The following is a 27,936-nucleotide window of genomic DNA, read 5'->3' on the forward strand; positions in this document are numbered from 1 at the left end:
CAATCCTCCTGTCTCAGCCTACTGAGTAGCTGGGATTACAGGCTCCCGCCACCACACCCAGCTAATTTTTGTATTTTTAGTAGAGATGGGGTTTCACCATGTTGGCCAGGCTGATCTCAAACTCCTGACGTCAAGTGATGCACCTGCTTCAGCTTCTGAAAGTGCTGGGATTACAGGCTTGAGCCACAGCGCCCGGTCTGAAAAGATATGTTTAAAAATTTTATTTTAAAAAGGTGCTACAAGACAATTCTACTAAATCTCTAATCTTTAAACTTTTTTTTAACCTCTTCACTGAGATTAGGAAAAGAATCTTGATATGACTCCTAGGTGATAACTGTATAAACAGACAACACCCCTACTCTTCATCATTCTAATAAAGAGATAGGATTATATGCTTCATTTGTTTAAAGTCCTTTATTCAAACTCTCCTACTCCTAACATCAGAGGACATGTTACTCTACTTTTTCATAAAAACAAACTTGTGTAGTTATTAGAAAGCATCTATTCACGGCATCATTAACAAATTAGGCATTATACAGAAGTGAATTTTCCAGGCAACTGAAGTGCTGCCTTAAACACAAAACTTTTTATCTTAACCTATCTGAAGTGTATTCCCTGTATTTCTACCTTCTGAAGCAGAACAATGATAGCATTCATTTCTTGAGGATCCCCAGGTGTTAACTCTAGTAAATCTTTTAAGGAGGGCTTTGTTCCCCTTCCTACTGATGAGGGTCTAGCACTGTTGTATGGTGCATTGAAGACTAGCATTCAGACCCCATCCTGTCTCCATTCATCATGGTGAAAGTCAGGTATCGCGCTGGAAGTTAATGCAGTAATACACTTAGAGAACATGAGTTACCCCACGCTAAATTAGACTCAAACTAATGCGTTTTCACGTTTTCATTTTTAAATGGCTTTTCTGTCTCTCTGTCAGGCATCATGTATGCCTCCCCTGTCTTGAGTTGGGGCTAAAAAATCAAGTGACTGAACTTAAGGTAATTATTTTTAAAACAACTAAAATGAAAGTATTAATAAAGTGCTGAGGTTTTTACATTTATTTTTCCTGCCAGAGCAAAAAAAAAAAAAAAAAAACCATTTACTTTTCTCATTGATCACTGTTAGAATTTTTCTGGTTTCTGTAAGTGAATGTCAAAAGGTTCAGACACTTGACTAAGCTGTAATTCGGATCAGCAGCAGTGTTAACACCAGTGTTTAGGCCTCTGAGAGTAAAAACAATGTGTCGTACTGCCAAGTATTGTTCCTGTTACTACCCAATTCTTCAGTATCTCAGGACACAGTTTATCCTAAAAAGGTGTCCTGTTTGCTAACTACAGTGGCTGTGTTATCGTTAAAGGAAATACTGGGAAGTGTTACGGTCACCAGCTTCAAGTCACTGTCATCTACCAATGAGATAGGGGCTACCAAGTAAAATGTAGCCCAGGGCCACATTCACAGATGGAAGTGTTCAGTTAAGCAAAAGTAAAGTTACATACTAAAAGCCCACATGAAGAAGGATTTGGAGATATTTCTTCTTGCTTTGCTTTGGCTGTAAAGTTCTGTACATGTATCAAACAGAGCATTTCAACAGGCTGGCTAATGTGTAGGAAGCTAGCTTTTCTTTGTGATATAATTTGTCATGTAAAATCATAAGCTATTTTACAAGTGTATTTCATTCACTATCTTAAAATTCATATGGTTTTATTTAAAGATAATTTCATCAAACAGCTGAATTCTAAAATCCTACCTTTTTTTCAAAATCATTTTTCAGAACTTTGCAATAACAGGAAGTAAAGAATCAGAAGGGTGTTAAAAAATTGATTTGGGGGGAAAAACATTTGGACATTTTGCTGGCTAGGTTTACGAAATATACACATCCAGCAAACATGTGAGTCCCTTTAGGGTACAGTGCAGTGAAGGGAGAAGTGGAAATACTCAAGGTTCTGGGGAAGGTCAAATGAAGGGTCCCTCACATTGGCTGAGGCCAACCTGGCTTCAGAGGTGTGCAGAGGCACCAGGCCGAGAACAGGGCTTTGCAGTGGTGAGGGCAAAACATGAACACAAGAAATACCCTAAGTTACTGTACCTGGTTGTGCCTGGTGACAGATGGGACCAGCTCTTTTCTCCATTTGGTAATTTTGGAAAATTTGGCAGAGTTAATAAATCCCCTTGGTGCAAGATTGCTACAATAAGAATCTATTATAGATGGCAGATGTGAAGTTCACAGTCCTTTTTATTATCCTAACCTAGTAACATGACTAGAGGTAAAATTAAATATTGAGTTAGATGATTGTTTAATATTTTAAAACCAGAGGGAAGACATACAAATAGATTGAGAGCAGTTTCTTTCTAAAGATAATCAGAATATATCTCCTATATTTTAAACACTGCAGGAACAGTCAAAATTTTAAAATAAATGGTTTCCACATTTTTTTATCCCCATCTCTCCCCCTGACTATATGGTAAAATATTTTATTTGGCAACCACGTTTTCCTACTTTTAATCACACACATCATCAGAGCTTTTCATCAGCCTAACTAGTCTTCCTGCTCACTGAGTTGTGACGAAAGCCTGGTCTAGGCACTTTTACCACGGCCATGTTTTTGTTAAGATCCCTGCAGACTGTGAACTATGAAAACCAGCCCCTGGCCCCGCTTGTGGGTGCTGCAGAGCCGCGTGTGAACTGCTCCTAGGAAACCGCGTCTCTGGGCAGGGTGGCTCTCGGGCCGTGGATCCCCCTAAAAGCTTTTCTGCCAGTGACGCCCTTGGTCTCTGGATGTGTTCACGCCTCAGTGATTTTACTCTCTGGTTTCTTGTGTGTGCTTGAGATTCTTGAGAGAAAGCGTGCTGCAGATGAAAAATGCAGCCTACATGAAAAAGAGAAGGGGAAAGCCATTTTAAAATAACTTCCATGTAAGTTACTGTAATCAAAGTGCTGCTGCCTGTGTGTTCATAAAAAAATATGTGCAAGGGCCCGGAGCGGTGGCTCATGCCTGTAATCCCAGCACTTTGGGAGGCCGAGGTGGGCGGATCACTTGAGGTCAGGAGTTAGAGACCACCCTGGCCAACAAGGTGAAACCCCGTCTCTACTTTAAAAATACAAAAAAATTAGCCAGGTGTGGTGGCGCGTGCCTGTAGGTCCCAGCTACTCAGGAGGCTGAGGCAGAGGCTGCAGTGAGCCGAGACCGCGCCACTGCACTCCAGTCTGGGCGACAGAGCGAGACTGTCTCCAAAAAAATAATTCAAATGCGAACCCGGCTCTCATGGCGCCCCGGCCACGGAGAGCCTGGGGGAGTGGGATAAAAACGGTGCTGGGATGGGAGGGCGGCTTGTCCGCGAACTCCTCCCACCACGCCCGGACCAAAGCCGCCGGCGCCCCGCTTCCGGGGCCGCCCTAAACCGCGGCCGCCGCTCCCTGAGGGGCCGCCTGACCCGGCGGAAAGCCAGGCTGTGTGGCCGGAGGTCACCACCCCGACCCCGACTAGTCCCGCAGCGCCTGACCCCTTCGTGGGCGGCCCCGACCGCCGCGGCTCGAGGAGGGGCGGGGCTGGGGCGGCCGAGCTCTCGCGAGGTTTCGTCGGGGGCTGGCGGCCGCGGCTCGGCGGAGAGTGCGGGATGCGCTCGGAAAAGGAGGGGGCCGGAGGCCTTAGGGCGGCCGTTGCCGCGCGGGGCCCGAGCGGGAGGGAGAAGCTGTCGGCCCTAGAAGTGCAGTTCCACCGCGACTCGCAGCAGCAGGAGGCTGAGACGGCGCCAACCTCGTCCTCCGGTTGCGGGGGCGGTGCGGGCAAACCTCGCGAGGAGAAGAGGACGGCCCTGAGCAAGGTGGGGGCGGGGGCGGGGCGCGCAAACCTCGCGAGGAGGGGACGGCCCTGAGGGGAGGGAGGGGAGGGAGGGGAGGGAGGGGAGGGAGGGGAGGGAGGGGAGGGAGGGGAGGGAGGGGAGGGAGGGGAGGGAGGGGCGGGGGCCGGGCCTCCCAGCGCGGTACGCGGTGCCTTTTGAGCATCTTGTCCACGCTCCGCCCCGGTGGGAACGGCCGCGCGCTTCCCGCAGGTGGTCATCCGCCGCCTGCCTCCGGGCCTCACCAAGGAGCAGCTGGAGGAGCAGCTGCGCCCGCTGCCAGCACACGACTACTTCGAGTTCTTCGCCGCCGACCTGAGGTGAGGCCCGCCCCGAGGGGAGGAAGAGAGGGCGGAACCCAGAGCTCGGCGGCGGTGGCCGTCTCGTTGCCTTACGTTCCTTACCCTGATTTCTCCTTTATGGGAGTCGTGTGAGCTTTTTGAATAAATACATTTCAGTAAAACGTGTCAGTTCCGTCAAAGAAAAATACCACCAACAAAGAAACACAGATGTGGTTTACATTAAAAATGCGGATGATTTTCAGACGGCTAACGCTTAGGAAAGCGGGTGCCTTTGAAAGGACCAGCGTTGCCCGCCCGGCGCCTCCCGGGCTTCCCTGCTCGTCCGCGGACGGGGCGCTGCGGGGCCAGGAGGGCGCCGGCTCTTCCTGTGGCCTCCACGCTGGTGCCGCAGCCAGTGCGGTTTTAAATACCGGAGAGGGTCCCCAAGTCAGGAGAGTCTCTCGGCGCCACGGGTTCCTCTGGGAGTGCGCCCTGGCCTTGCCTTAGGGTTTCAGCCTCGGAGGACCGATTCTAGGCAGTGGAGAAGGGACCTGAGTTCTGCCTTGTAAAGTTAACGTTTTGCGTTTGTTTTTGCTAAAGAATATCCAAGTTGTTACAATTAACTGAGATGATTTGGCACAAAAGTTTTATCTAAAGTAGTTTGTTGTGCCCAGAAAAGGAAAAAGAGGCTAAATTAATGGACTGTTGTATTTTTCACTAACCATTTTCACTGTTATCTCTTATTTCAGTCTTTATCCTCATCTCTACTCAAGAGCATACATTAATTTTAGGAATCCTGATGACATCCTTCTTTTTAGAGATCGTTTTGATGGATATATCTTCCTTGACAGCAAAGGTTGGATTATTGGTTTTTAAAAATCTATTATAATCTGTAGGTATACTAATGAAGTATTGCTAGAATATTCGTGCTTTTTAAATTATTATTATTTTTTGAGACAGGGTCTTGCTCTGTTGCCCAGGCTGGAGTGCAGCAGCCACAATCACGGCTCACTGCAGCCTCACACTCCGGCTCAAGCAATCCTCCAGCCTCCTAGGTAGCAGGGACCACAGGCGTGTGCCACCATGATCGGCTGATTTAAAAAAAAAATTTTGTAGAGACGGGGGTCTCACTGTGTTGCCCAGGCTGGTCTTGAACTCCTGGCTTCAAGTGATCCTCCCACCTCAGTCTCCCAAAGTGCTGGGATTACAGGCGTGAGCCACAGCATCTGGTCTATTTGTGCATTTTAATTAAAAAGTTCTCAGACTAAAATAAGTTTATAAATTTTGATTATGTTACTGTAATTATGTGCAGATATTAAAAATTGAAATTATTTAATTTTATTATTTAATCCAAAAAAATTCCAGAAATTCTGTGTAATAGTGACAGCCTATTTATGTATTATCGTCAGAGAATGAAGGTTTTCATGAGTGAGTTTTTTGCATGAGAGAACTTGATCTTTTTAGGTTCTAAAGCTAAACTATTTTACCTGTTTGATAGGAATTTTCCAAAATGTACACTGACTTCTGTCTTCCTAAACAGCATCCTTCATGACTGTACCATTTATGATAATGTCACCAGGAAGTCACTGACTGCTGTTAAACAGCTTTGCCTGCGGAGACAGCAGTCTTCAACTCTACTCTCAATAGTTCCCTTATCAGTACTTCTAGGGTTCTGCTTTCATCTTTTTCCTTCTCTTCTCCTGTCAGGCTGTCTGCTGTTGTGTTCCTGGCTGTCAAGTTTGTGTACCTTTCACAGCAAGTTGTTTTCTGCCCTCCCCTCCCCAGCCACCCTCTTCCGACTCCACGTGTTTTGACACTGATGAGTGTTTTCTTTTTCTCCAATGAGGGGTAAGGACTAGAAAGATTGTTAAAAAAATAAGCATTAGCCAAGCTAGTTCCTGTGACTAGAAGCAAATGTGATGCTTGAACTGACCTTTGTGTTCATTGCTCATTTATTCAGTAACTTACTCAGTTTCCCTTTTTCACTTAAAAAATATTGGTGGGCCGGGCACAGTGGTTCACACCTGTAATCCCAGCACTTTAGGAGGCCAAGGCGGGTGGATCACGAGGTCAGGAGTTCGAGACCGGCCTGAGCAACAACGTGAAGCCCTGTCTCTACTAAAAATACAAAAATTAGCCAGGCATGGTGGCAGGCGCCTGTAGTCCCAGCTACTCGGAAGACTGAGACAGGAGAATTGCTTGAACCTGGGAGGTGGAGGTTGCAGTGAGCCGAGATCATGCCACTGCATCCCAGCCGGGGCGACGGAGCGAAAAAATATGTATGTGTATGTACGTGTATGTATATGTGTGTGTGTGTGTGTGTAAAATATGTGTAACATGGCCAGGTGTGATGGCTCACTCCTGTAATCCCAGCACTTTGGGAGGCCGAGGAAGGTAGATCAGTTGAGGTCAGGGGTTCGAGACCAGCCTGGCCAAGATGGTGAAACCCTGTCTCTACTAAAAAAAAAAAAAATTAGCCAGGCATCATGGGGCGTGCCTGTAATCTCAGATACTTGGGAGACTGAGGCATGAGACTCACTTGAACCTGGGAGGCAGAGGTTGCAGTGAGCCAAGATCGTGTTACTACACTGTAGCCTTGGTGACAGAGTGAGACTCTCTCTCAAAAAAAAAAAAAAAAAGTCACAAAATTTATACCATACTGTTTTCCACAGTGACTGCGCCATTTTAGGTTCCCACCTGTAGTGAGCAAGGGGCCAGTCGTCCTTGTTTCTGGTTATCTTTGTTGTCGTTGTTTTGTTTTTTAGAGATGGGGTCTCACTATGTTGCCCAGGCTGGTGTCAAACTCCTGAGCTCAAGCGATTCCCCCCACATTGGCCTCCCAAAGTGCTGGGCTACAGGCGTGAGCCGCTGCCCTGCCGTTGTTTTTATGGTCTCTGGCCTAAGCCTGTATTTTTGATGTCATGTGCAACCCATTGCCAAATCCATTGCCATGGAGCTTTTCCCCTGTGTTTTTTTCCAAGTGTTTTATGGTTTCAGGTCTTATATTTAGGTTTGATCCATATCGAGTTACTTTTTGTATAAGGTGTTAGGTAAGGGTCCAGCTTCATTCTTCTGGCTGTGGATATCCAGTTTTCCCAGCACCAGTTGTTGAAAAGACTTTCTTTTCCCCATTGAATGGTCTGGGCACCCTTTTCAAAAATCAGTTGACCAAGTGTTACAAAGGTTTATTTCTGTGCTCTCTATTTTATTCCCTTGATGGATGTGTCTGTCTACATGGCAGTACCACACTGATTACTTTCAGCTTTGGAATCAGGGAGTATGTCATCTGCCATTGAATGAGTATCCACTGTGTGCTAGGCCTTGTGGGTGGAGCGGTGACTTGGACATCGTCCCTGCTGGTCCAGTGCCCTGCCGTCCCCCTGAGTCTTGACTTTATTCTGGATAGTGGAGGTTGGCACAAAAATGTCTCCCAGTTAAAGGAATTATAATTCAGTCACCTGACCATTACTGACAAGTCAAAAAAAAATGACTCAGTGGGTTTAGTACCAAGGTAGCAGTGTTCCATTTGATGATTCAGCATATAGCAGGTTCTCTTAGTGAACATTTCTCTTTGTGTATTTGTTTTTCCCCCACATAGCAATGAAGTTAGTTTCTAATGACTTCCATTCTCCACTTTTATCAGAAGCAGATTTCACCTGGAATATTCTATAAACCCTTTGAAACCCTCTATTTTAGCCATGGTGTCTTCTAAGCAAAGTAATTTTCTTGAACTTAAATAACAAATTGATAGTTGAATTAACCTTTTAAAATAAAATGTAAAGTGTAGCTAAGAAATCTGATTATTTAAAGGTATTCCAACGATAAATTATTTGGGATGGGGCTGGGGAGGTCAGGTATATTGAGGTGTAAGTTACATATGGTAAAAGTCACCCTTTTAAAGTGAACAATTTGATGAATTTTGAACAACTTCAGTTATGCAACCACCACAACATGATGGATTGTTTTAGTAAATGTTCTTCTTACCATGAGTTCATCCTTGTTTAAGTCTGGAGTTTGCCGTGTTAAGGTTGCAGGTGCTTGAAAGTATAATAAAATTGTAGGTTTTTAAATCTTTTTTTTAATCTCTTACTGGAAGGATGAATTATAGTTTAAATAGTAATAATGCATTGTCGTTTTTACACTTACTGTTTAAATAAGTTAGGTCATTATTTTCCGAAATGAATGTAGTAGAATTTCAGAATGGCTTCTGGAACATGTTTCCTGTTAAAAGGCCTAGAATATCCTGCAGTGGTAGAGTTTGCTCCATTCCAGAAGATAGCCAAAAAGAAGCTGAGAAAAAAAGATGCCAAGACTGGAAGCATCGAAGATGGTGAGCCCTTTCCAAGTGCTACGTTATGAAGCTGCCAAATTAAGAACACTGAGCAAATGTAATTCTCCCATAGTTGGGAAAGATTATATTTATTTTCTTTCTACTTTTTAATGTCTAGATCCAGAATATAAGAAGTTTTTAGAAACCTACTGGGTGGAGGAAGAGAAGACCAGTGCCAACCCTGAGACTCTGCTGGGGGAGATGGAGGCGAAGACAAGAGAGCTCATTGGTCTGTTTTGCTCATTTCTTCTCTTTTCTTTATTGAGAGATTTACTCGTAGAGGATATACGTTTTTTCTCTTTTTCTTGACTGTGATAACAAGTTGAAACTTGTTACAGGCTTGACAGAAATGTAGAGTGATTTCCAGTTTTGACAAAAGAATGGCAAGATGGCAGCATGGGAAAATATTTCTGAGCGTTAGTTGATGGAGAGCACGTGATTTTTTTAGTTAAGATCATTTTAAGTTATGATGCTTCCGAACTAGCAGTGCAGAAGACACATGAATGGTCTGTTCCTGAGCGTTAGGGAAGGCATGTTGTGTCACATAGTTGAAGTCAGTGGTCACAGACGGATGCCTCAGGAGCCCATAGGAATGAGATGTTTTGCTTGTGGTGAGGTCATCTTGCTGCTTCAACACAAATGCCAGGCTCCCTGAGCCAGGCCAACTTGTGGATAAGCCCAGCCAGAGCACAGAATCGAGTTTAAATCCAGCCTTCCACCCCATGCCCACAAGTGGTGTACTTTAGAAATAGTTACTTCCCAGTAGCACCAACATACTTCCCAGTAGCACCAACATGAAAATCAGGTAAACTGTTGTTGTTTAGTCCCAGACACACCTGGTAGTGTTTCTCTTCTCTGTGGATCTCCTTTCCTCAAAGCCCTGGTTCTTCACCTCTCATCTCTCCCGCCCAGGCTGTGCCCTGCCCACCCATCAAGATGGATGTACTTTGGGAGGCCAGGGTGGGTGGATCACAAGGTCAGGAGTTCGAGATCAGCCTGGCCGACATGGTGAAACCCCATCTCTACTAAAGATACAAAAAATTAGCAGGGCATGGTGGTGCGTGCCTATAGTTCCAGCTACTGAGGAGGCTGAGGCAGGAGAATCGCTTGAACCCAGAAGGCGGAGGTTGCAGTGAGCTGAGATCGCACCACTGCACCCCAGCCTGGTGACAGAGCGAGACTCCATCTCAAAAAACCAATAAAATTGATGTGACATGACAGCCACATTGTTTATCATTTATTTTCCTGTCTGTCTCCCACCACATAAACTCCCTTCTTGTTTTGTCTCCCCAGTGGAACTATATTTTCATCTTCACGGTTGTAGAAAAGTTCAGGAGTTTAGTAAATGTTGATTGAATTAATAAAAAAAGATTAATATTACTGAAATAGTCCATTCACTTTCTTCATTTATCTAGTAATAAAGCTTTTTTTCCCCCCCCTCACTCTGTTGCCCAGGCTGGAGTGCGGTGGCACAATCTCGGCTCACTGCAACCTCTGCCTTCCCAGTTCAGGCCATTCTTCTGCCTCAGCCTCCTGAGTAGCTGGGATTACAGGCCCCCGCCATCATGCCCAGCTAATTTTTATATTTTTGTGGAGATGGGTTTCACCATGTTGGCCAGGCTGGTCTTGAACTCCTGATCTCAGATGATCCGCCTGCCTCAGCCTCCCAAAGTACTGGGATTACAGGCGTGAGCCACCACACCTAGCCGTAATAAGGCTTTTGATCACTAAAGTAAACAAAATATGCTGAGGCTGCATGCTGCCTGGGCACTGACTCTGGGCCTCAGCATGGGGCCAAGTGGTAAGCAGGTCGCACAAGGCCTCTGCCTGCCATCGGGGATGACAGGTTGGAAGCAGGAGCAGGAATAGTCCAACCAGGGCACCTCAGTGTGTAATCACTGCCACTGATGTGACAAAGTGGAATATGGGAGGGAAAGAGGTTGGGAGACTCTCTCCAAGACAGTGGTGGAGCTGGAGCTGAGACTGGCTGCGGGAGGGAAAGAGGTCAGGAGATGAGCTGAGACTGGCCGTGCTGAGCAGTGGAGGAAGGAAGCGCCAGGGGCAGGGCCGGCTGCTGTCGCTTTTCACTGCAGGCGCAGAGTGCAGGCTTGTGGGGTTGGCACACATGGGTGAGGGCAGCGTGGTTGGAGGTTCGGGGCACTGCAAGACATTTAGATTCATTCCAGGGCAACTGGAAGCCACTGGGGGAGTAGCATGGTCTGATTATTTGTCCCCGTCACTTTGGTGGTGTCACATGGGATAGACTGTGGATGCCAAGAGTTGAGCGTGTGTTTTGGAGGTGGACTGGACAGGACCGACAGACGGATAGGGTGTGGGAGGTAAGGGGACAGGAAGAATTAAGACTCCAGTGCTTGGCTTGAACAGATGGGTGGATTGTGGCACCATTATACACAAGGGAACATGAGGGTAGGACAGTATTGGGGGCAAAGTCGAGATTTCACTTAAGAACTTGATAAATTGAAGAAGAGCTAGAAGCAGCAAATTAGACGTTAATTACAGGCCTCATCTCCCTGCCCCTCCCATTTCCATCTCACTTTGTTTTAAATGTCCCCTTGCATAGGATCGGTCACTTTAGGGCTGTTTTGAGACATACCTTTTTGGGGCAGACACGTGGCTCCTGCCGGGGTGGGGAGAGGGGGGCATGTCCTGGCACCTCCCCGAGAGTCTGCTGCACAGCCAATGCTTCACAAAAGTTGGCTGAATGAATGAATGAATGTGGCTTAGAATCCACCATCCCTGATGGGAGCGATTCATTCATTCCAGGACTTGGCTGTAGAGTCTTCCTTGTTTTTGTGATTGCTGTTTCTATGTATTAAAAATTGAAACTTGGCCGGGTGTGGTGGCTCACACCTGTAATCCCAGCATTTTAGGAGGCTGAGGCGGGCAGATCATGAGGTCAAGAGATTGAGATCTTTCTGGCCAACATGGTGAAACCCCGTTTTTACTAAAAATACAAAAATTAGCTGGGCGTGGTAGCATGCGCCTGTAGTCCCAGCTACTTGGGAGGCTGAGGCAGGAGAATCGCTTGAACTCGGCAGGCGGAGGTTACAGTGAGCCGAGACCACGCCACTGCACTCCAGCCTGGCGACAAAGTGAGACTCCGTCTCAAAAAAAAAAAAAAAAAGAAATTTTAGGCAATTCATGGCAGATTACCTTTTTCTTTTCTAAGCTTTTGGCCTCCAGTGGATTCTTCTGCACAGGTCTGAGAAGCAAGTGTTAAATGGAAATACTAATAAGCTCTTTCTGGCAAGGACTCTGGAGTTGTTGAGTTAGTCTGGTGCATCGGCCTTTAGAGCAGACAGGCCTGGGTTCAGCTCTGAGACTTCTGTTTACTTGTGTTCTGTTGCATGGTTGTGCGTATTCTGTCTGATAAATAACATACTTTTATGATGTGTAAAACACTTTCTTATTCAGGGTCTAACGTACTTTTCCCGTGATCCATGTGGGTGATAGGGCAGACATTTTATAGGAAGAGGAAGGTGGGCAAGCGGAGTCTGGGGTCAGCCTCCCCACACATCCAGGTGGTCTCGCCCGGCTCCTGGCTGACAAGTTCAGGCTTTCCACAGAGCAGAGCAGAACCCTGGCTGATTTAAGATAATTTGCCCATTACAAAGAGCTGACCATTTACCTGAGCCAGTGTGCTGTACTCACCCTGAGCCAGAGTTCATGGTCAGCCCAGGGACCCCTGGGGGAGTGTTCTCTGTGGCAACTGTGTCTGCCACGAAATGTGGCATTTGTACCTGCATCAGCTCTTCCCTACAACCACTGTGCCTGGGGCAGGGCTCCTGGGACAATCGGCTCTTCCCTACAACCACAGACTGTCCCTGGGGAAGGGCTTCTGGGACAGGTGCCATTTCATCTATGATGTCAGGGTGTCAGGGGTCCTCAGTTCCAAGTGATGGATCCCTGGCCAGGGCTTCTCCTATGATTCCTGATTCATTCCTGGTCCTCAGAATTCCAGAGATGATGTGTCAGTTTTCAGGTACATCCAGGGATTCTTCCCAGCCCTGTTGAGTCTGAGATCTTACAGACCCAAGAATAGACCCAGACCGTCTTCCCCCTTCCCATTTGTGTCCTTGTGTTGGTGGGATGTGGGGCCTGTCCACGTCAGCGCAAGTCCCTCTGAGGTGGGGCCTGTGGGGCCTCTAGCTTGCCTGGGCACCCACATCCAGGTCAGATCTGAGAGGTCGGGCATGAAAGCGAAGGACCAAGATAGAGTCTGTAGAAATGTTCATTCCCTAGTAGTTGGTGCCTTTTCTGAAATCAGCAGCGCCATATGGAGTCATTTTCTTTTTCTTTTCTTTTCTTTCTTTTTTTTTTTTTTTTTGAGGCAGAGTTTCGCTGTTGTTGCCCAGGCTGGAGTGCAGTGGCGCAATCTCGGCTCACTGCAACCTCCTCCTCCCGTGTTCAAGCAGTTTTCCTGCCTCAGCCTCCCGAGTAGCTGGGATTATAGGCGCGTGCCATCACGCCCGGCTAATTTTGTATTTTTTCAGTAGAGACGGGGTTTCCTTATGTTGGTCAGGCTGGTCTCGAATTCCCAATCTAAGGTGATCTGCCCGCCTTGGCCTCCCAGAGTGCTGAGATTACATGTGTGAGCCACCACGCCCGGCCCATGTGGAGTCATTTTCTAAACTACAATCCAGAGTTGTATGTCTTATCATTGGGATTTTATGGAGTATATATTGTAAGACATTACAAGAATCCATGTTATTTTAAAACTGTTGCTTGGAGAACGGAAAACGAAAAAGTTCTCAGAATATGCGATGTATCAAAATAAATATATGTTATTTAATGATTTAAGGCACCTACAAAAATATCATCTTGGAATATTTTAAGCCTCCCTTAAGAATCAGGAATTAGATGTCTACTATGTATGAAATTGTTGATACTTTCAAATTACTTGACCTGACAGTAATGGAATAAAAACTCCCCTGGAGACAGTGTGTAAATTTAAAAAGTAATGATATGGTTCCCGTATTTATTTTAAAGATTACATTCAAAACAAGTATTTAAAATACATCTTTCTTTAGGAGTTAAATACAATATTACAATTTTTGTGTTTTAGCTAGAAGAACCACACCTCTTTTGGAATATATTAAAAATAGAAAATTAGAAAAGCAGGTAGGTCTGGGCCTTTACCTGATGAACACCCTCCCTGCTTCTGCCATTCTCATCCAGGCAGTTTATACACACGCTCTTCCATGTCTTTAGAGAATTCGAGAAGAGAAGCGAGAAGAACGGAGGAGGAGAGAGTTAGAAAAGAAACGTTTGCGGGAAGAGGAAAAAAGAAGAAGAAGAGAAGAAGAAAGATGCAGAAAAAAAGAGACAGATAAACAGAAGAAAATTGCAGAGAAAGAAGTGAGGATTAAGGTAATTCTGAGGAAACATTTCCTTTTTCCAAAAATAGTTCTGCTGTAGTAATTACACTTTTTACATGTCTTAGTTCTTTAGAATTTTGAAAACATTCTGAATTAATCTAATATTGTGTTGTTATTTTTTCCCATCTTTTCCATCTTTCTTTCCATCCTACAGCAGTGGTTATCACAGTGCGTCCTGAGCCCTGGGAGTCCTCAGGCTGCTGTTGGGTGCCTGTCCTCCTGGGTGTGCAGTGGGGAGCACACCCCACAGGAGCCCCATGCTGGCACACGTTGGGCTGCTGCTGACGCTCTTTTTTTTTTTTTTAACTTTCCAACTTTCATTTTCGGCTCAAGGCGTACACGTGCAGATGTGTCACGTGTTCATTTTCGGCTCAAGGCGTACACGTGCAGGTGTGTCACGTGTTCATTTTCGGCTCAAGGTTTACACGTGCAGGTGTGTTACATGTTCATTGTCAGCTCAACGCGTACACGTGCAGATGTGTCACGTGTTCATTTTCGGCTCAAGGTTTACACGTGTAGGTGTGTTACATGTTCATTTTCGGCTCAAGGCGTACACGTGCAGGTGTGTCACATGTTCATTTTCGGCTCAAGGTGTACACGTGCAGGTGTGTTACGTGTTCATTTTCGACTCAAGGCATACACGTGCAGGTGTGTCACATGTTCATTTTCAGCTCAAGGCGTACACGTGCAGGTGTGTTATGTGTTCATTTTCGGCTCAAGGCGTACACGTGCAGGTGTGTTATGTGTTCATTTTCGACTCAAGGCGTACACGTGCAGGTGTGTTACGTGTTCATTTCGACTCAAGGCGTACACGTGCAGGTGTGTCACGTGTTCATTTTCGGCTCAAGGTTTACACGTGTAGGTGTGTTACATGTTCATTTTCGGCTCAAGGCGTACACGTGCAGGTGTGTCACGTGTTCATTTTCGGCTCAAGGTTTACACGTGCAGGTGTGTTACATGTTCATTTTCGGCTCAAGGCATACACGTGCAGGTGTGTCACGTGTTCATTTTCAGCTCAAGGTGTACATGTGCAGGTGTGTTACATGTTCATTTTCGGCTCAAGGTGTACATGTGCAGGTGTGTTACATGTTCATTGTCAGCTCAACGCGTACACGTGCAGATGTGTCACGTGTTCATTTTCAGCTCAAGGCGTACACGTGCAGGTGTGTTAGTGTTCATTTTCGGCTCAAGGCGTACACGTGCAGGTGTGTCACGTGTTCATTTTCGGCTCAAGGTTTACACGTGTAGGTGTGTTACATGTTCATTTTCGGCTCAAGGCGTACACGTGCAGGTGTGTCACGTGTTCATTTTCGGCTCAAGGTGTACACGTGCAGGTGTGTTACGTGTTCATTTTCGACTCAAGGCATACACGTGCAGGTGTGTCACATGTTCATTTTCAGCTCAAGGCGTACACGTGCAGGTGTGTTATGTGTTCATTTTCGGCTCAAGGCGTACACGTGCAGGTGTGTTATGTGTTCATTTTCGGCTCAAGGCGTACACGTGCAGGTCTGTCACATGGGTAAATCAAGTGTCACTGGGGTTTGGTGTGCAGATAATTTTGTTGCCCAGGTAATCAGCACAGTACCTGATGTTTTTCAGTCTTCACCCTCCTCCCATTCTCCACCCTCTACATTTTCCTTTAAAAAAAAGTTTTCCTCCCAGCACTTTGGGAGGCCGAGGCGGGCAGATCACGAGGTCAGGAGTTCGAGATCACCCTGACTAACATGGTGAAACCCTGTCTCTACTAAAAATACAAAAATTAGCCAGGCGTGGTGGCAGACGCCTTAATCCCAGCTACTCAGGAGGCTGAGGCAGGAGAATCGCTTGAACCCAGGGAGCAGAGGTTGCAGTGAGCCGGGATCGCGCCATTGCACTCCAGCCTGGGCGACAGAGCAAGACTCCCTCTCAAAAAAAAAAAAAAAAAAATTTCCTGGCCGGGTGGGGTGGCTGACACGTATAATCTCAGCACTTTGGGAGACCGAGGCAGGCGGATTACTTGAGTTCAGGAGTTTGAGACCAGCCTGGCCAATATGGGGAAACCCCATCTCTACTAAAAACACAAAAATGAGCCAGACGTGGTGGCGTGTGCCTGGAATCCCAGCTACTCAGGAGGCTGAGGCAGGAGAATCACTTGAACCCAGGAGGCGGAGGTTGCAGCGAGCCGGGATCGCGCCACTGCACTCCAGCCTGGGCGACAGAGCAAGACTCTGTCTTAAAAAAAAAAAAGTTTCCCTGATTAAAAAATACACATTTGAAAACCACTGGTTTTGCCTTTCTGTGTGAAGGCTGACTCAGAACCGGGTTTTATCATTTCTTTTGTGGTAGCACTAATGAGTTTCTGTATTTCTTGCTGAGTTTTTTCTGTGGTTTCTGTGGTTATGATTGTGGTTTAATACATAGAGGGAGTTTTTCTCTGTGTGAAATGTGTTGGCCAGAATTGGGACCAGCCATTATCTCCTCAGTACTAAACCTAGATTTGAACCTAAGGTATCACTCATTACTTATTATTTATTGAATACCTTATATTCAATAAAATTGTACAATATGAGGAAAAAAATGAAATGTCAGGACTTGGGGAAAGAAGATAGCTTAGGGAAAGGGTGGGGAAGAGATCATTGAACCATAGATTTGTTTCTGATATGGTCAGCAGTCAAAAACAGAAAAGTTGGCTGGGTATGATGGCTCATTCCTATAATCTCAGGACTTTGGGAGACCAGGGCGGGTGGATTGCTCTAGCCCAGGAGGTCAAGACCAGCCTGGGCAACAGAGAGAGACCCTGTTTCTGTTTTTTGTAGAGATGGGGTTCCCACTGTATTGCCCAGGCTGGTCTTGTACTCTTGGACTCAAGTGATCTTCCTGCCTGACCCTCCCAAAGTTTGGGGATTACAGGCGTGAGCCACCGTGCCTGGCCTGGTTTAGCTTTTAATAAGTATCTGTGCTCAGTATGGGGGTCTTTCACTTCTAAATCATGTGGAAAATTGAAATTCTTTTAATGCCTGAAAAATGGAATCTGTGGAGAAATGCAAAAGAAGGTGTATCAACAGCTTAAAGAAAGACAGATGGCTCATGGCTATTTTGCTATTTTTTTGTTTGGTTTTGGTGGGGGGGTGGTTTGAGACAGGGTCTCAATGTGTCACCCAGGCTGGAGTGTAGTGGCGCAGTCACAGCTCACTGCAGCCTCTACCTCCCAGGCTCAAGTGATCCTCCCGCCTCAGCCTCCCATTACAGGGGTGCAACATCATACCTGAATAGCTAATTTTAAAAAAATTTGTAGAAGTGGGGGTCTCACTATGTTGTCCAGGCTGGTCTTGAACTCCTGGGCTGAAGTGATCCTCCCACTGCTGGGGTTAGAGGCATGAGCCACCGTGCGTAGCACTCATGGCTATTCTTAATAAAGAGAAATATGGTTTGGGAGGCCGAGGCGGGCGTATCACGAGGTCAGGTGATCGAGACCATCCTGGCTAACATGGTGAAACCCCCATGTCTACTAAAAATACAAAAAAATAGCTGGGCATGGTGGCACACGCCTGTAGTCCAGCTACTCAGGAGGCTGAGGCAGGAGAATCGCTTGAACCTGGGAGGCAGAGGTTGCAGTGAGCTGAGATCACGCCACTGCACTCCAGCCTGGGCGACAGAGCGAGACTCCATCTCAAAAAGGCTGGACCGCGGTGGCTCACACCTGTAATCCTGGCACTTTGGGAGGCCGAGGTGGGCGGATCATTAGGTCAGGAGATCGAGACCATCCTGGCTAACACGGTGAAACCCTATCTCTACTAAAAATACAAAAAATTAGCTGGGCGTGGTGGCAGGAGCCTGTAGTCCCAGCTACTTGGAAGGCTGAGGCAGGAGAATGGCATGAACCCGGGAGGCAGAGCTTGCAGTGAGCCAAGATTGCGCCACTGCACTCCAGCCTGGGCGACAGAGCAAGACTCCATCTCAAAAAAAAAAAAAAAGAAAAGAAATATAGCACACAGAACAGCTCAGCTGTTTAACGTTCCTCTGAGGATGCTAAGCAGTGAGCCACATGGGTGAACACACACAGGCGAGGGCTGGGAGGGAGCACAGCTGCCCATGCGCTCCGCTTGGCCTCCGGAAGCCTTGCAGGGCGTGGCAGAGCTGGCCTGCTCCCCAGCTCGTCTCCAGCAGCTCTGGCATGCTCCCCAGCTCGTCTCCAGCGGCTCTGGCCTGCTCCCCAGCTCGTCTCCAGCGGCCCTGGCGTGCTCCCCAGCTCGTCTCCAGCGGCTCTGGCCTGCTGGTTTCTCCTGAATGCACCAGCGGATTCCACCTCAGGACTCCGCACGTTTCCCTCCACAGGGACTTCCCCAGATGTGCCCGTGGCTCCTCCTTGGCATCTGGTCTTAGTTCCCGTCTTGGCTCTGCAGAGAGCCCTCCTGGACCCTCCTCTTCTGCGTCTCTGATGCTTTACTCTCCTTTCATGTCTGTTCTTAGCTTTTGATGCTACCTGAGGTTATCTTATTCCTTTGTTTCCTTTTTCATATTTTTGCCACTGTTCACAGCATTCCCCCTTGACCACCATTGCCTCAGGTGGTGCATCAGGCGCAAGTTCCTTCGAGGCAGGGGCACCTCTTGTCTCATTCACAGCCATTCCCTACTGCCTAGCACAGGGTCTTAGGCCCTGGTTCCTGCACACAGCTCCTCAGACCTCGGGAATCTGCAGTAATATGAGTGTCTTACATGCCAATGAGAGGACTAGGGGCTGGGGGCCCCAGGCAGCTTCAGGATGGGGACTAGTTGGCCAGAAAGCCAAGGCAGGACTAGAGGGTTGGGACTTTCAGTCCCACCCTAGCCTCCGAGAGGGCAGAGGGCCTAGAGAGAGGTCACCGGTGGCCAGTGACTGAATCAGTCACACCTACATCATGAAACCTTAATAATGCCTAAAGACAGGGCTTCCAGGGGCCAGGCACAGTGGCTCACGCCTGTAATCCCACCTCTTTGGGAGGCCAAGGCGGGTGGATCCCGAGGTCAGGAGTTTGAGACCAGCCTGGCTAATATGGTGAAACCCCGTCTCTACTAAAAATACAAAAATTAGCCAGGCATGGTGGCGCATGCCTGTAGTCCCAGTTACTCAGGACGCTGAGGCAGAAGAATCACGTGAACCCAGGAGGCGAAGGTACAGTGAGCCGAGATCGCGTCACTGCAGTCTAGCTTGGGTGACAGAGCAAGACTCCATCTCAAAAAAAAAAAAAATAGACGGGCCTTCCGGGTTGGTGAGCACATCAAGGTGCTGGGAGGGTTACTGCATGGAAGCTCCAAGCACCACTACACCATACCCCATACCCACCTTGTGCATTTTTTCCGTTTGGCTGTTCTGGGTTGTATCCTTTATGATTAGCCAGTAATCGAGAAGACAGTGCCTTTCTGAGTTCTGTGAGCCATTTCAGCAACTTACCAAATCTGAGGAGAGGCCATCGGGAACCCCTGAATTTATTGCTGACTGGTCAGAAGTACCGGTGACACACTGGGACTTGGAACTGTCATCTGAAAGGGGGGCAGTCTTGTGGGACTGAGCCCTTGACCCGTGGGTTCTGGTGCTAACTCCAGGTCGATGGTCTCAGAGTTGAGTTGAATGTGGAGCACGCAGCTGGTGTCGGAGAGGTGGTATTGAAAAAGACGTGCAGTGTCAGAAATGTAAGAACAGTTCCTAGGCACACAGAATATTTGTTGAATGGGTGGATGGAGATTTGCACTTCCTATGGCTCTCATTTATTACAGACATGTTACTGTTGCAATTTTTATAAAAGATGGGCAGTTACCAGAAAGGAAATGTTTAAGTTCCCAGATTCCACATAGGCAGAATAAGAGGATGTTCACAGCTGACACGGGGCCCACGCTTGATGAGAAGCGGCTTCCAGTGCTCCACCTTGCATGATGCGTTGTGTTCCCAAGTGAACACGTGTGATTGAATGCATCTGTGTATGGTCTTGCTATGCTGCAATTATGAGTGAGAACAGAATTCTCAGATGTACACCTTCCATTTCTGTTCTACAAATGATCTGTCTGTGGTGCTTCCATTTTTTTTTTTTTTCTCCCTTTTCTCAAGTTAGCTGAGGTGCTTTAGTTTCAAAAACTATACAGAGAGCCAGGGAGAAAGGCCAGGGGCATACAGGGCAGATGAAATATGTCGTGGCGACTTGTTCATTAATTCTGTTTCAGGAAAGAGAATAATCAGTGTTTTGAAAACTATAAACGATTCTAAAAATCATCAGTAGGAAGCAGCCTTTTAAAAAAATTTTTTTCCTTATTACAAAACTAATACTTGTCTATTTCAGGAAAACTAGACCCTATAGATGAAAGGAAATAAAGTCATTTCAGTTCTGCCATCTAGAAATAATCACTATTGGCCGGGCATGGTGGCTCATGCCTGTAATCCCAGCACTTTGGGAGGCCAACGCTGGGGGATCACAGGTCAGGAGTTCAAGACCAGCCTGGCCAACATGGTGAAATCCCATCTCTACTAAAAATACAAAAATTAGCCAGGCACGGTGGCAGGAGCCTGTAATCCCAGCTACTTGGGAGGCTGAGGCAGGAGAATTGCTTGAACCAGGGTGGCAGAGGTTGCAGTGAGCCGGGAGTGCGCCATGGCACTTCAGCCTGGGCGACAGAGCGAGACTCTGTCTCAAAAGAGAAAAGTGTAAGTGAGATTGTGGTGCACGTTCTGTTTTTTAGCCCTTTATTCATTACGTGAACATCTTCGCATCACATTAACCTACCTTACTTTTCATGACTAAAAAATATTTCATTCACTGAATGTTCCACCACGTATTAAACCAAAAACCTCATTTTTGGACCTTTAGCTTTAATTCTTTGCTGTGCAAACATTTGGCTTCAATATTGGGGTATATTTGTAATTATTTATTTAACAGCTTCTTTTAAAATATGCTCTCGAGGTGATACTTTACTAACATTGTAATTTCTCAGCTTCTTAAGAAACCAGAAAAGGGAGAGGAACCAATCACAGAGAAACCAAAGGAAAGAGGAGAGGAGATTGATACTGGAGGTGGCAAGCAGGAATCCTGTGCCCCCGGTGCAGTCGTAAAAGCCAGGCCTGTGGAAGGCTCGCTGGAGGAGCCCCAGGAGACGTGAGCGTGCTTTCATTGTTATGACCACGTCAGCTCCCAGTCATGGTGACGTAGGCTTTGTCAATACGAGTATGCCTATTTCACACTGTTCTTGGAATCCAAGACTTTCCAGGGTGTGCGAGTACACGTTAGCCTTCATTTCCCATCAGCATGGCAGGAACGTAGTGAACTCGTCTTGTCCGCAGTCTCAAGTCTGTCTTCAGATCGGGGGATTTCTTCCTGTTGTTTGCTTTGCTTTTGCCTCCATGTCCTCCTTTTACTCCTGAGCCGCCTCCTGGATTCCTGCTGTTGCATGTCAGGTCTTCAGGATCTGTCTTCCCAGTCTTTCTTTGTTTTTTGTTTTTTGTTTTTTATTTTTCTCTGTGTTTGTGATATCTTGCCCTTTGCTCTTTTATCCCCCTTGCAATTTATCTACAGAATTGCATATTTGGGAACCCCCCCTTTTAGGTCTGGCAGATCTTTTGTGATAGAGAAACAGAATTTTAAGTGCTGTGATCCTTTGGTTGAAGCTGTCCCTGGCTCCTCTGGCTGTGGATCTTGACCAGCAGCTTTGGCTGTGCACTGTGGGTCCTCCCTTTTTCTTTTCCTTTGCTGCATATGACAGTGCAGCTCTATGGAGGGAGCTCATCTGCGAAAGGGACAGACACAGCATTATCTGCCCGGTGGGCCAGAGAGACCAGCCAGATGCCAGTCAGGAGGGATCCTGTCCCTCTTGCTCCTGGCATCCACCATCCTCAGGGCCCCAGGCACCTGGGCTTACCTTCCTCTCCGGGACTCCTGCCCACTCACTGCCTCTCACCACCCACAGTCTCCTGGTGCCCAGGGCCACTTGGCTCACAGGGGATGATGGACGTGGATTTTAGGTGGGAAGACTAATGGGATTAGGCTGCCGGCTTCCCAGAGCCATAGTCGTAGGTGTGATTTCTCACTGCCTTTCGTTCAGAGTTGATGAAGTATTTTTTCTACTTCTTGGGAGTTTTGGTTTATTGCTTTGTTTATAAAATTTATATATGATTATCAAATCCATGATTGTGAAGCACTGTGATGATGTTACCGGTGTTGTTACTGTGACAGTTTATGACACAGCAGGACCTACTGCCACGTGTCTGCTGTGAATTCATACTTGGTTACAGATCCTTATGGTCCCCAACAGCCCTGGCAAATGAGCGAAGCAGCCATTTATTTACTATTCGTTTAATATTCTGATACATGCATAAAGATAATTAATCTGCCATTATTAAATGTCAGTTAATTTTACTCTGCACATCATGATGGATGTGCACCTGGGCTCCCAGGACAGCCACTGGACCACTTTAGTCTCAGTCATTTTATCTGTAGAAAAGAAGGTTTATTTTATTTTGTTTTATTTTATTATTTTATTTTATTTTTATTTTATTTTTGAGACAAAGTCTCGCCCTGTCGCCCAGGCTGGAGTGCAGTGGCACGATCTCGGCTCACTGCAACCTCCGCCTCCCAGGTTTAAGCAATTCTGCTTCAGCCTCCCGAGTAGCTGGGATTACAGGCACCTGCCACCATGCCCGGCTAATTTTTGTTTTTTTTTGTTTTTTTGAAACGGAGTTTTCCTCTTGCCCAGGTTGGAGTGCAATGGTGCAATCTCAGCTCACCACAACCTCTGCCTCCTGGGTTCGTGCAATTCTCCTGCCTCAGCCTCCTGAGTAGCTGGAATTACAGGCATGCCCCTCCATGCCTGGCTAATTTTGTATTTTAAGTAAAGACAGGGTTTCTCCATGTTGGTCAGGCTGGTCTCGAACTCCTGATTTTAGGAGATCCGCCTGCCTTGGTCTCCCAAAGTGCTGGGATTACAGGTGTGAGCCGCTGTGCCTGGCCTAATTTTTGTATTTGTAGTAGAGACAGGATTTCATCATGTTGGCCAGGCTGCTCTCAATCTCCTGACCTCAAATGATCTGCCTGCCCCTGGTGTCCCAGAGTGCTGGGATTACAGGCACATGGCCACCACACCTGGCTAATTTTTGTATTTTCAGTAGAGAGGGGGCTTCACCATGTTGACCAGGCTGGTCTCCAACTCCTGGCCTCAGGTGATCCCACCCACCTTGGCGTCCCAAAGTGCTGGGATTTACAGGCGTGAGACACCATGCCTGGTCAAAAGAAGGTATTTACTTTGGAGGGTTATTGAGAATTAGAAAATATGTATAAAAAGTACCTTAGCATGGCCAGGCACGGTGGCTCACACCTGTAATCCCAGCACTTTGGGAGGCCAAGATGGGCAGATCATAAGGTCAGGAGATCGAGACCATCCTAACTAACACAGTGAAACCCCGTCTCTACTGAAAATACAAAAAAATTTAGCCGGGCGTGGTCGCGGGCACCTGTAGTCCCAGCTACTTGGGAGGCTGAGGCAGGAGGATGGCGTGAACCCGGGAGGCGGAGCTTTCAGTGAGCTGAGATCGCGCCATTTTACTCCAGCCTGGGCAACAGAGCGAGACTCCATCTCAGAAAAAAAAAAAAAAAAAGTACCTTAGTATAAGGCATATTGCCTATCTGTCACTCAACTGAAATGACAGATACTGTTACTATGATTTATTCCTCTTTGTAGTGGTTTTTATCAACGCCTGCTGTGTGCCCATCGCAGTGCAGCCTCAGCAGTGCAGCGCTGAGCACTTCGCATGGGTCCCTGTTGTCTGGGAACCTGTGGTCTAGAAAGGAGGGTGGGCAGCCAACCGGCGGTTTACTGCAGTTGCTGATCATTTGTGTTGAATCATAGGTCACACAGCGGCAGTGATAAAGAGCACAGGGATGTGGAGAGATCTCAAGAACAAGAATCTGAAGCACAAAGACACCATGTGGATGACGGCAGGAGGCACAGAGCTCACCACGGGCCTGAACGGCTTTCCAGAAGGAGTGAGGATGAGCAGAGATGGGGGAAAGGACCTGGCCAAGACAGAGGGAAGAAGGGGAGCCAGGACAGCGGGGCTCCGGGGGAGGCCATGGAGAGACTGGGAAGAGCGCAGAGGTGTGACGACAGTCCAGCACCCAGAAAAGAGCGACTGGCAAACAAGGTTTTTATTAAACCCAAAAAGAAAAATGTGTCTGGCTGTCTTAAGGTCCAGGCTGCATGCTGACCATGTCACCTCCACTTGGCCTTGTGTCTTGGGGAACGCAGTGCTTTGAGCATTTTCAAGAGCAGTTTTTCCTGAAAGTCAGATCCCAGAGTGAGACTAGTCATCATCTTTTCTCAGATAATCAAATTATTTTTCACCAGGAAAAAGAAAGATTTTATTTAGTATAAAACCAGCACGTTTATATGATTCACTTGAGAATAAGATTATTAAATTTACCCTTGAGACAGGAAGGAAAGTTTTAATGATATTTCATGGAGGTTTCTTCCACATTATTAACAACATTCTGATTATTGGTGAATATTCCCATGGCTCACAAACACCTGTAAGTTAGATCTGCACGGACGGTGAGCACAGGACTGTGGTTACCCCCTTAGCCAAGCAAACAACTTTTTTTTTTCAGGAGCTAATTTTTGTTCAGGTTGCATTTTCCCAGCGCAGCACTACAGATGGCATCACCTTTCTGACAGCACCAGGCCCCACCCTGGCCTCCCAGCAAACTGAGGGCTGCCTAGGGTTCCAGTCCCCACTCACCTCCCTCCCCATGTCTAACCCCTGGCAGCCACTGTCTGTTCTCTGCCTCTGTGATTTTGTCATTTCAAGAATGCTTGATAAATGGAAACACACAGTATGTGAGCTTTGAGAGTGGCTTTCTTCACTCAGTCTAATTCCTTTCAGATCCTTCCAGGTTGTTGTGTGTATGAACGATGTTCACTTTGAAACTGTTTCAGTGTAGCTGGGCATGGTGGCTCACACCTATAATCCCAGCACTTTGGGAGGCTGAGGCGGGTGGATCACCTGAGGTCAGGAGTTCGAGACCAGCCTGGCCAACATGGCGAAACCCTGTCTCTACTAAAAATACAAAAAATAGCTGGGCGTGGTGGCGCGCCTGTAATCCCAGCTACTCAGGAGGCTGAGGCAGGAGAATTGCTTGAACCTGGGAGGCGGAGGTTGCAGTGAGCCAAGATGATGCCATTGCACTCCAGCCTAGGCAAGAAAAGCAAAATTACCTCTAAAAAAAAAAAGTTTCAGTGAAGTCAAGGCTGAAAGCCAGAGGAGAGCCTTCTTGTCTTCACCCTTGAATGAACACCTCTAGAATACTCGTTTTCTGGGGTTGCCTGGACCTTGGGGTGCACAAAGTACAGCCATGTGTCTTTTTGATAGGGCGTTGCTCATAGGAGTCCTCAGTCTTCAGTTGGCTTATTTTAGCAGTGGTGAATGGCCTGGTGTTTCCCCCGACCTGAGGTGGAGGAGCATTTGCTCCTGTGTTTAGCCGCACAGTGCTGTGGTGGGAATGAGGCGCTGTGTGCAGGAGCTACTTTCCGGGGAGCCTGGCATTTGTCATGTACTTCTAAGGTCAGGCTCCATGCTCCATCTGTGTATACAGGTATTGCCCTGGTAAGAAGCAGAATTGTCGGCCCGGTGCGGTGGCTCATGCCTATAATGCCAGCACTTTGGGAGGCCAAGGCGGGTGGAACACCTGAGGTCAGGAGTTCGAGACCAGCCTGGCCAACATAGTGAAACCCCATCTCTACTGAAAATACAAAAATTAAGCGGGCATGGTGACACATGCCTGTAATCCCAGCTACTCAGGAGGCTGAGGCAGAAGCATCACTTGAACCCAGGAGGCAGAGGTTGCAGCGAGCCCAGATTGCGCCATTGCACTCCAGCCTAGGCAACAAGAGTGTAACTTTGTCTCAGAAAAAAAAACAAACAGAGCTATGCGTGCTGGCTCCAGGCAGCCTGTCCAGGGGCCTGCTGAGCCTGTTCCCACCCCTCCCATTGGTCAGGTTCATACCAAGGAAAAGAAAATTAAGTTAAACCCCCTGGTGGTAAGCAGATGTGGGCTTCCACACACAGTCCAGGAGGAGGTAGAGGTGAGCTGGTGAATCCTGGAGAAGGAGCGCATGAGATGTACCCACATGGTCGTCCTTGCAGCCCACACTTGGGCTCCTGGTGGCTGTTGGAGGCTAAGGCTGCAGCTCTGCAGGGAGAATAGGCAGGGAGCGGGAGGCGCGTGGAGCAGGAGGCTTACGGAAGCTGGAAGCCGCCTTCCTCCTCTGCCACCCCTTCAGTGCTGGGGCAGGGCTGGTGGCCCCATCAGGAGGAATTGTGCTGCTGTCGCTGCTGACACTAGCCTTCAGGGCCACTCTATGCTTCCCTGGCTGTTGCCTTCTTCAGGCCCTCAACAGCTGCCCTTCATGGACTTCATGGGTCATTTTTATTGCTTCGCCTCCAGGAGTTTAATAAAATGATGGGGTGATGTTTTCTAAAAAGGGACCAGTTCAGTCTCCCTGCTGGTACATGCTAGGCAGGGATAAGCCCCATGGAAATTGCTTACTACTCAGGTTAATAAGTTTTAGTTGGCAGATCTGAAACCATCTGTGAGGGTCCACATCTCATTTTGTTCACTTCCCAACTCAGAGGGGGACGTCATGATTGTACTGTTCCCACAGATTACATGTTCTTGTTTGAGCAATAACATTTGCCCAGATAACCAGTGTTTACATGGCTTTTTTAATTGCCTTAGAATGCCTGGTTTCTGAGATAGTGCTGTGAAAAAAGGGCTGATTTTTAGCTGCCTGGCTGATTTTCTTTGGACAATTCATATCATCAAGTTCTAGAAATATAGGGAGATATTGACCCTTCTGTGTTGCCACCTCTTGGAAGAGTAACATGCCCTCTTATCCTGGCAGGACCGGCCAGCCTTGCAGCTGTATGATCCAGGAGCTCGCTTCCGAGCGCGAGAGTGTGGCGGAAACAGGAGGATCTGCAAGGCAGAAGGTTCGGGGACTGGTCCTGAGAAGAGGGAAGAGGCAGAGTGAGTCACTGCACGCACCTGGCCTCCATGGACGAGCGAGGGCATCCCAGAAACATGTAAATGACCCCGAGTGTGACTGGGAAGGAGAACTTACTCCTTACCAGGAAACTGGAAGCTAAAAATACAGAGGGTGACGTAGAAACACGCAGAAACCATTCTAAAGAAAGTAGTGATCTTGTATTAAACTGAGCAGAATTCTCACAGATTTTACCATTCCTGTTATAAACTAGTATTTGTTGTTTAGCCAAAACAGAAAATGATTTCCACTGGACAGTAGAAAAATATGTGTAAAATAGGGAAGAAAGTTAGTATTGGATCAGTGTGAGTCCTGAAGCACTTTCAGTGCTGTGAGAACGACATCCACTTTGGGTTTCATTCATTTGTAAGCAGAGGAGCTGTCAGTCACTCCTGCTTCTCGGTGGCCTCTGAGCCATGGTGTCGAGTGAAGAGTAGTTCTTGTTCGTTACAACCTTTGTGAGTCAGCCATGCCTGCAAAGCGTGCTGTGTTTTAGTCCTGGTAGGAATATTTATCAGAGTTCACACTATATAAAACCCAACAGCTTCAACTATTGCCCTTTCAACAGTTTTGCCACTGACCGGATAAAAACGGTTTCAGTCTTTGGATGGATGTGTTTGTGGTTTGTAACCATTACGGTTTAAACCATGGTTTAAGAATTTGCCCAAATAACAGAAATTTTGTTTGGGAAGGGATAAACTAGATATAGCATATAGAGCCTGTTTTTGAGTTTTAGATACTTTATTTGTAAATAACTTAAAATAGCTTTCTGAAACCGTGCATTCTGTAGTTTCTTCCTTTCAGTGAAATTGCTAAATGTCAATGTATTTTTGGCACTGCGATTTTAACCATTTATTAAATTAAAATTTTGTTAAAGAAGTACTGAAATATTCTTTGAATCTGTGTCAGGGAAATTCTGATTTGTTAGTTCAAATGCCTGACAGCATAATCATACAGATCTTCTCTTGTCTTGGTTTGGATGACACTGAGCAGCTGTCAGAAACGTGCAAAAAATTCCAAAAGGTAAGCCCTTAAAATATTTTACTGGTAAATATTA

General features: G+C 47.0%; 1 protein-coding gene across 12 annotated transcripts; it reads left to right on the top strand.

The window, feature by feature from the left end:
- Nucleotides 1-3,388: 3,388 nt before the first annotated feature.
- On the top strand, nt 3,389-27,758 carry UPF3A (UPF3A regulator of nonsense mediated mRNA decay). Of its 12 annotated transcripts, XM_024925275.4 has the most exons (10): nt 3,389-3,819; nt 4,048-4,154; nt 4,865-4,971; nt 8,347-8,445; nt 8,564-8,674; nt 13,532-13,587; nt 13,678-13,836; nt 20,784-20,944; nt 23,688-23,982; nt 26,739-27,758. In XM_024925275.4, the coding sequence occupies exons 1-10, from the start codon at nt 3,613-3,615 to the stop codon at nt 26,865-26,867; spliced, it is 1,431 nt and encodes a 476-aa protein (XP_024781043.2). In that variant the 5' UTR covers nt 3,389-3,612; the 3' UTR covers nt 26,868-27,758. The 12 variants fall into 12 exon arrangements, with proteins under 12 accessions (XP_024781043.2, XP_034792987.1, XP_034792991.1 ...); XM_034937096.3 differs by lacking the exon at nt 8,347-8,445; XM_034937100.3 differs by lacking the exons at nt 20,784-20,944; nt 26,739-27,758 and having other exon boundaries at nt 23,688-23,882.
- Nucleotides 27,759-27,936: the final 178 nt, after the last annotated feature.

This window comes from Pan paniscus, chromosome 14 (assembly GCF_029289425.2).
Source record: "Pan paniscus chromosome 14, NHGRI_mPanPan1-v2.0_pri, whole genome shotgun sequence".
NCBI classification, from domain to species: Eukaryota; Metazoa; Chordata; class Mammalia; order Primates; family Hominidae; genus Pan; species Pan paniscus.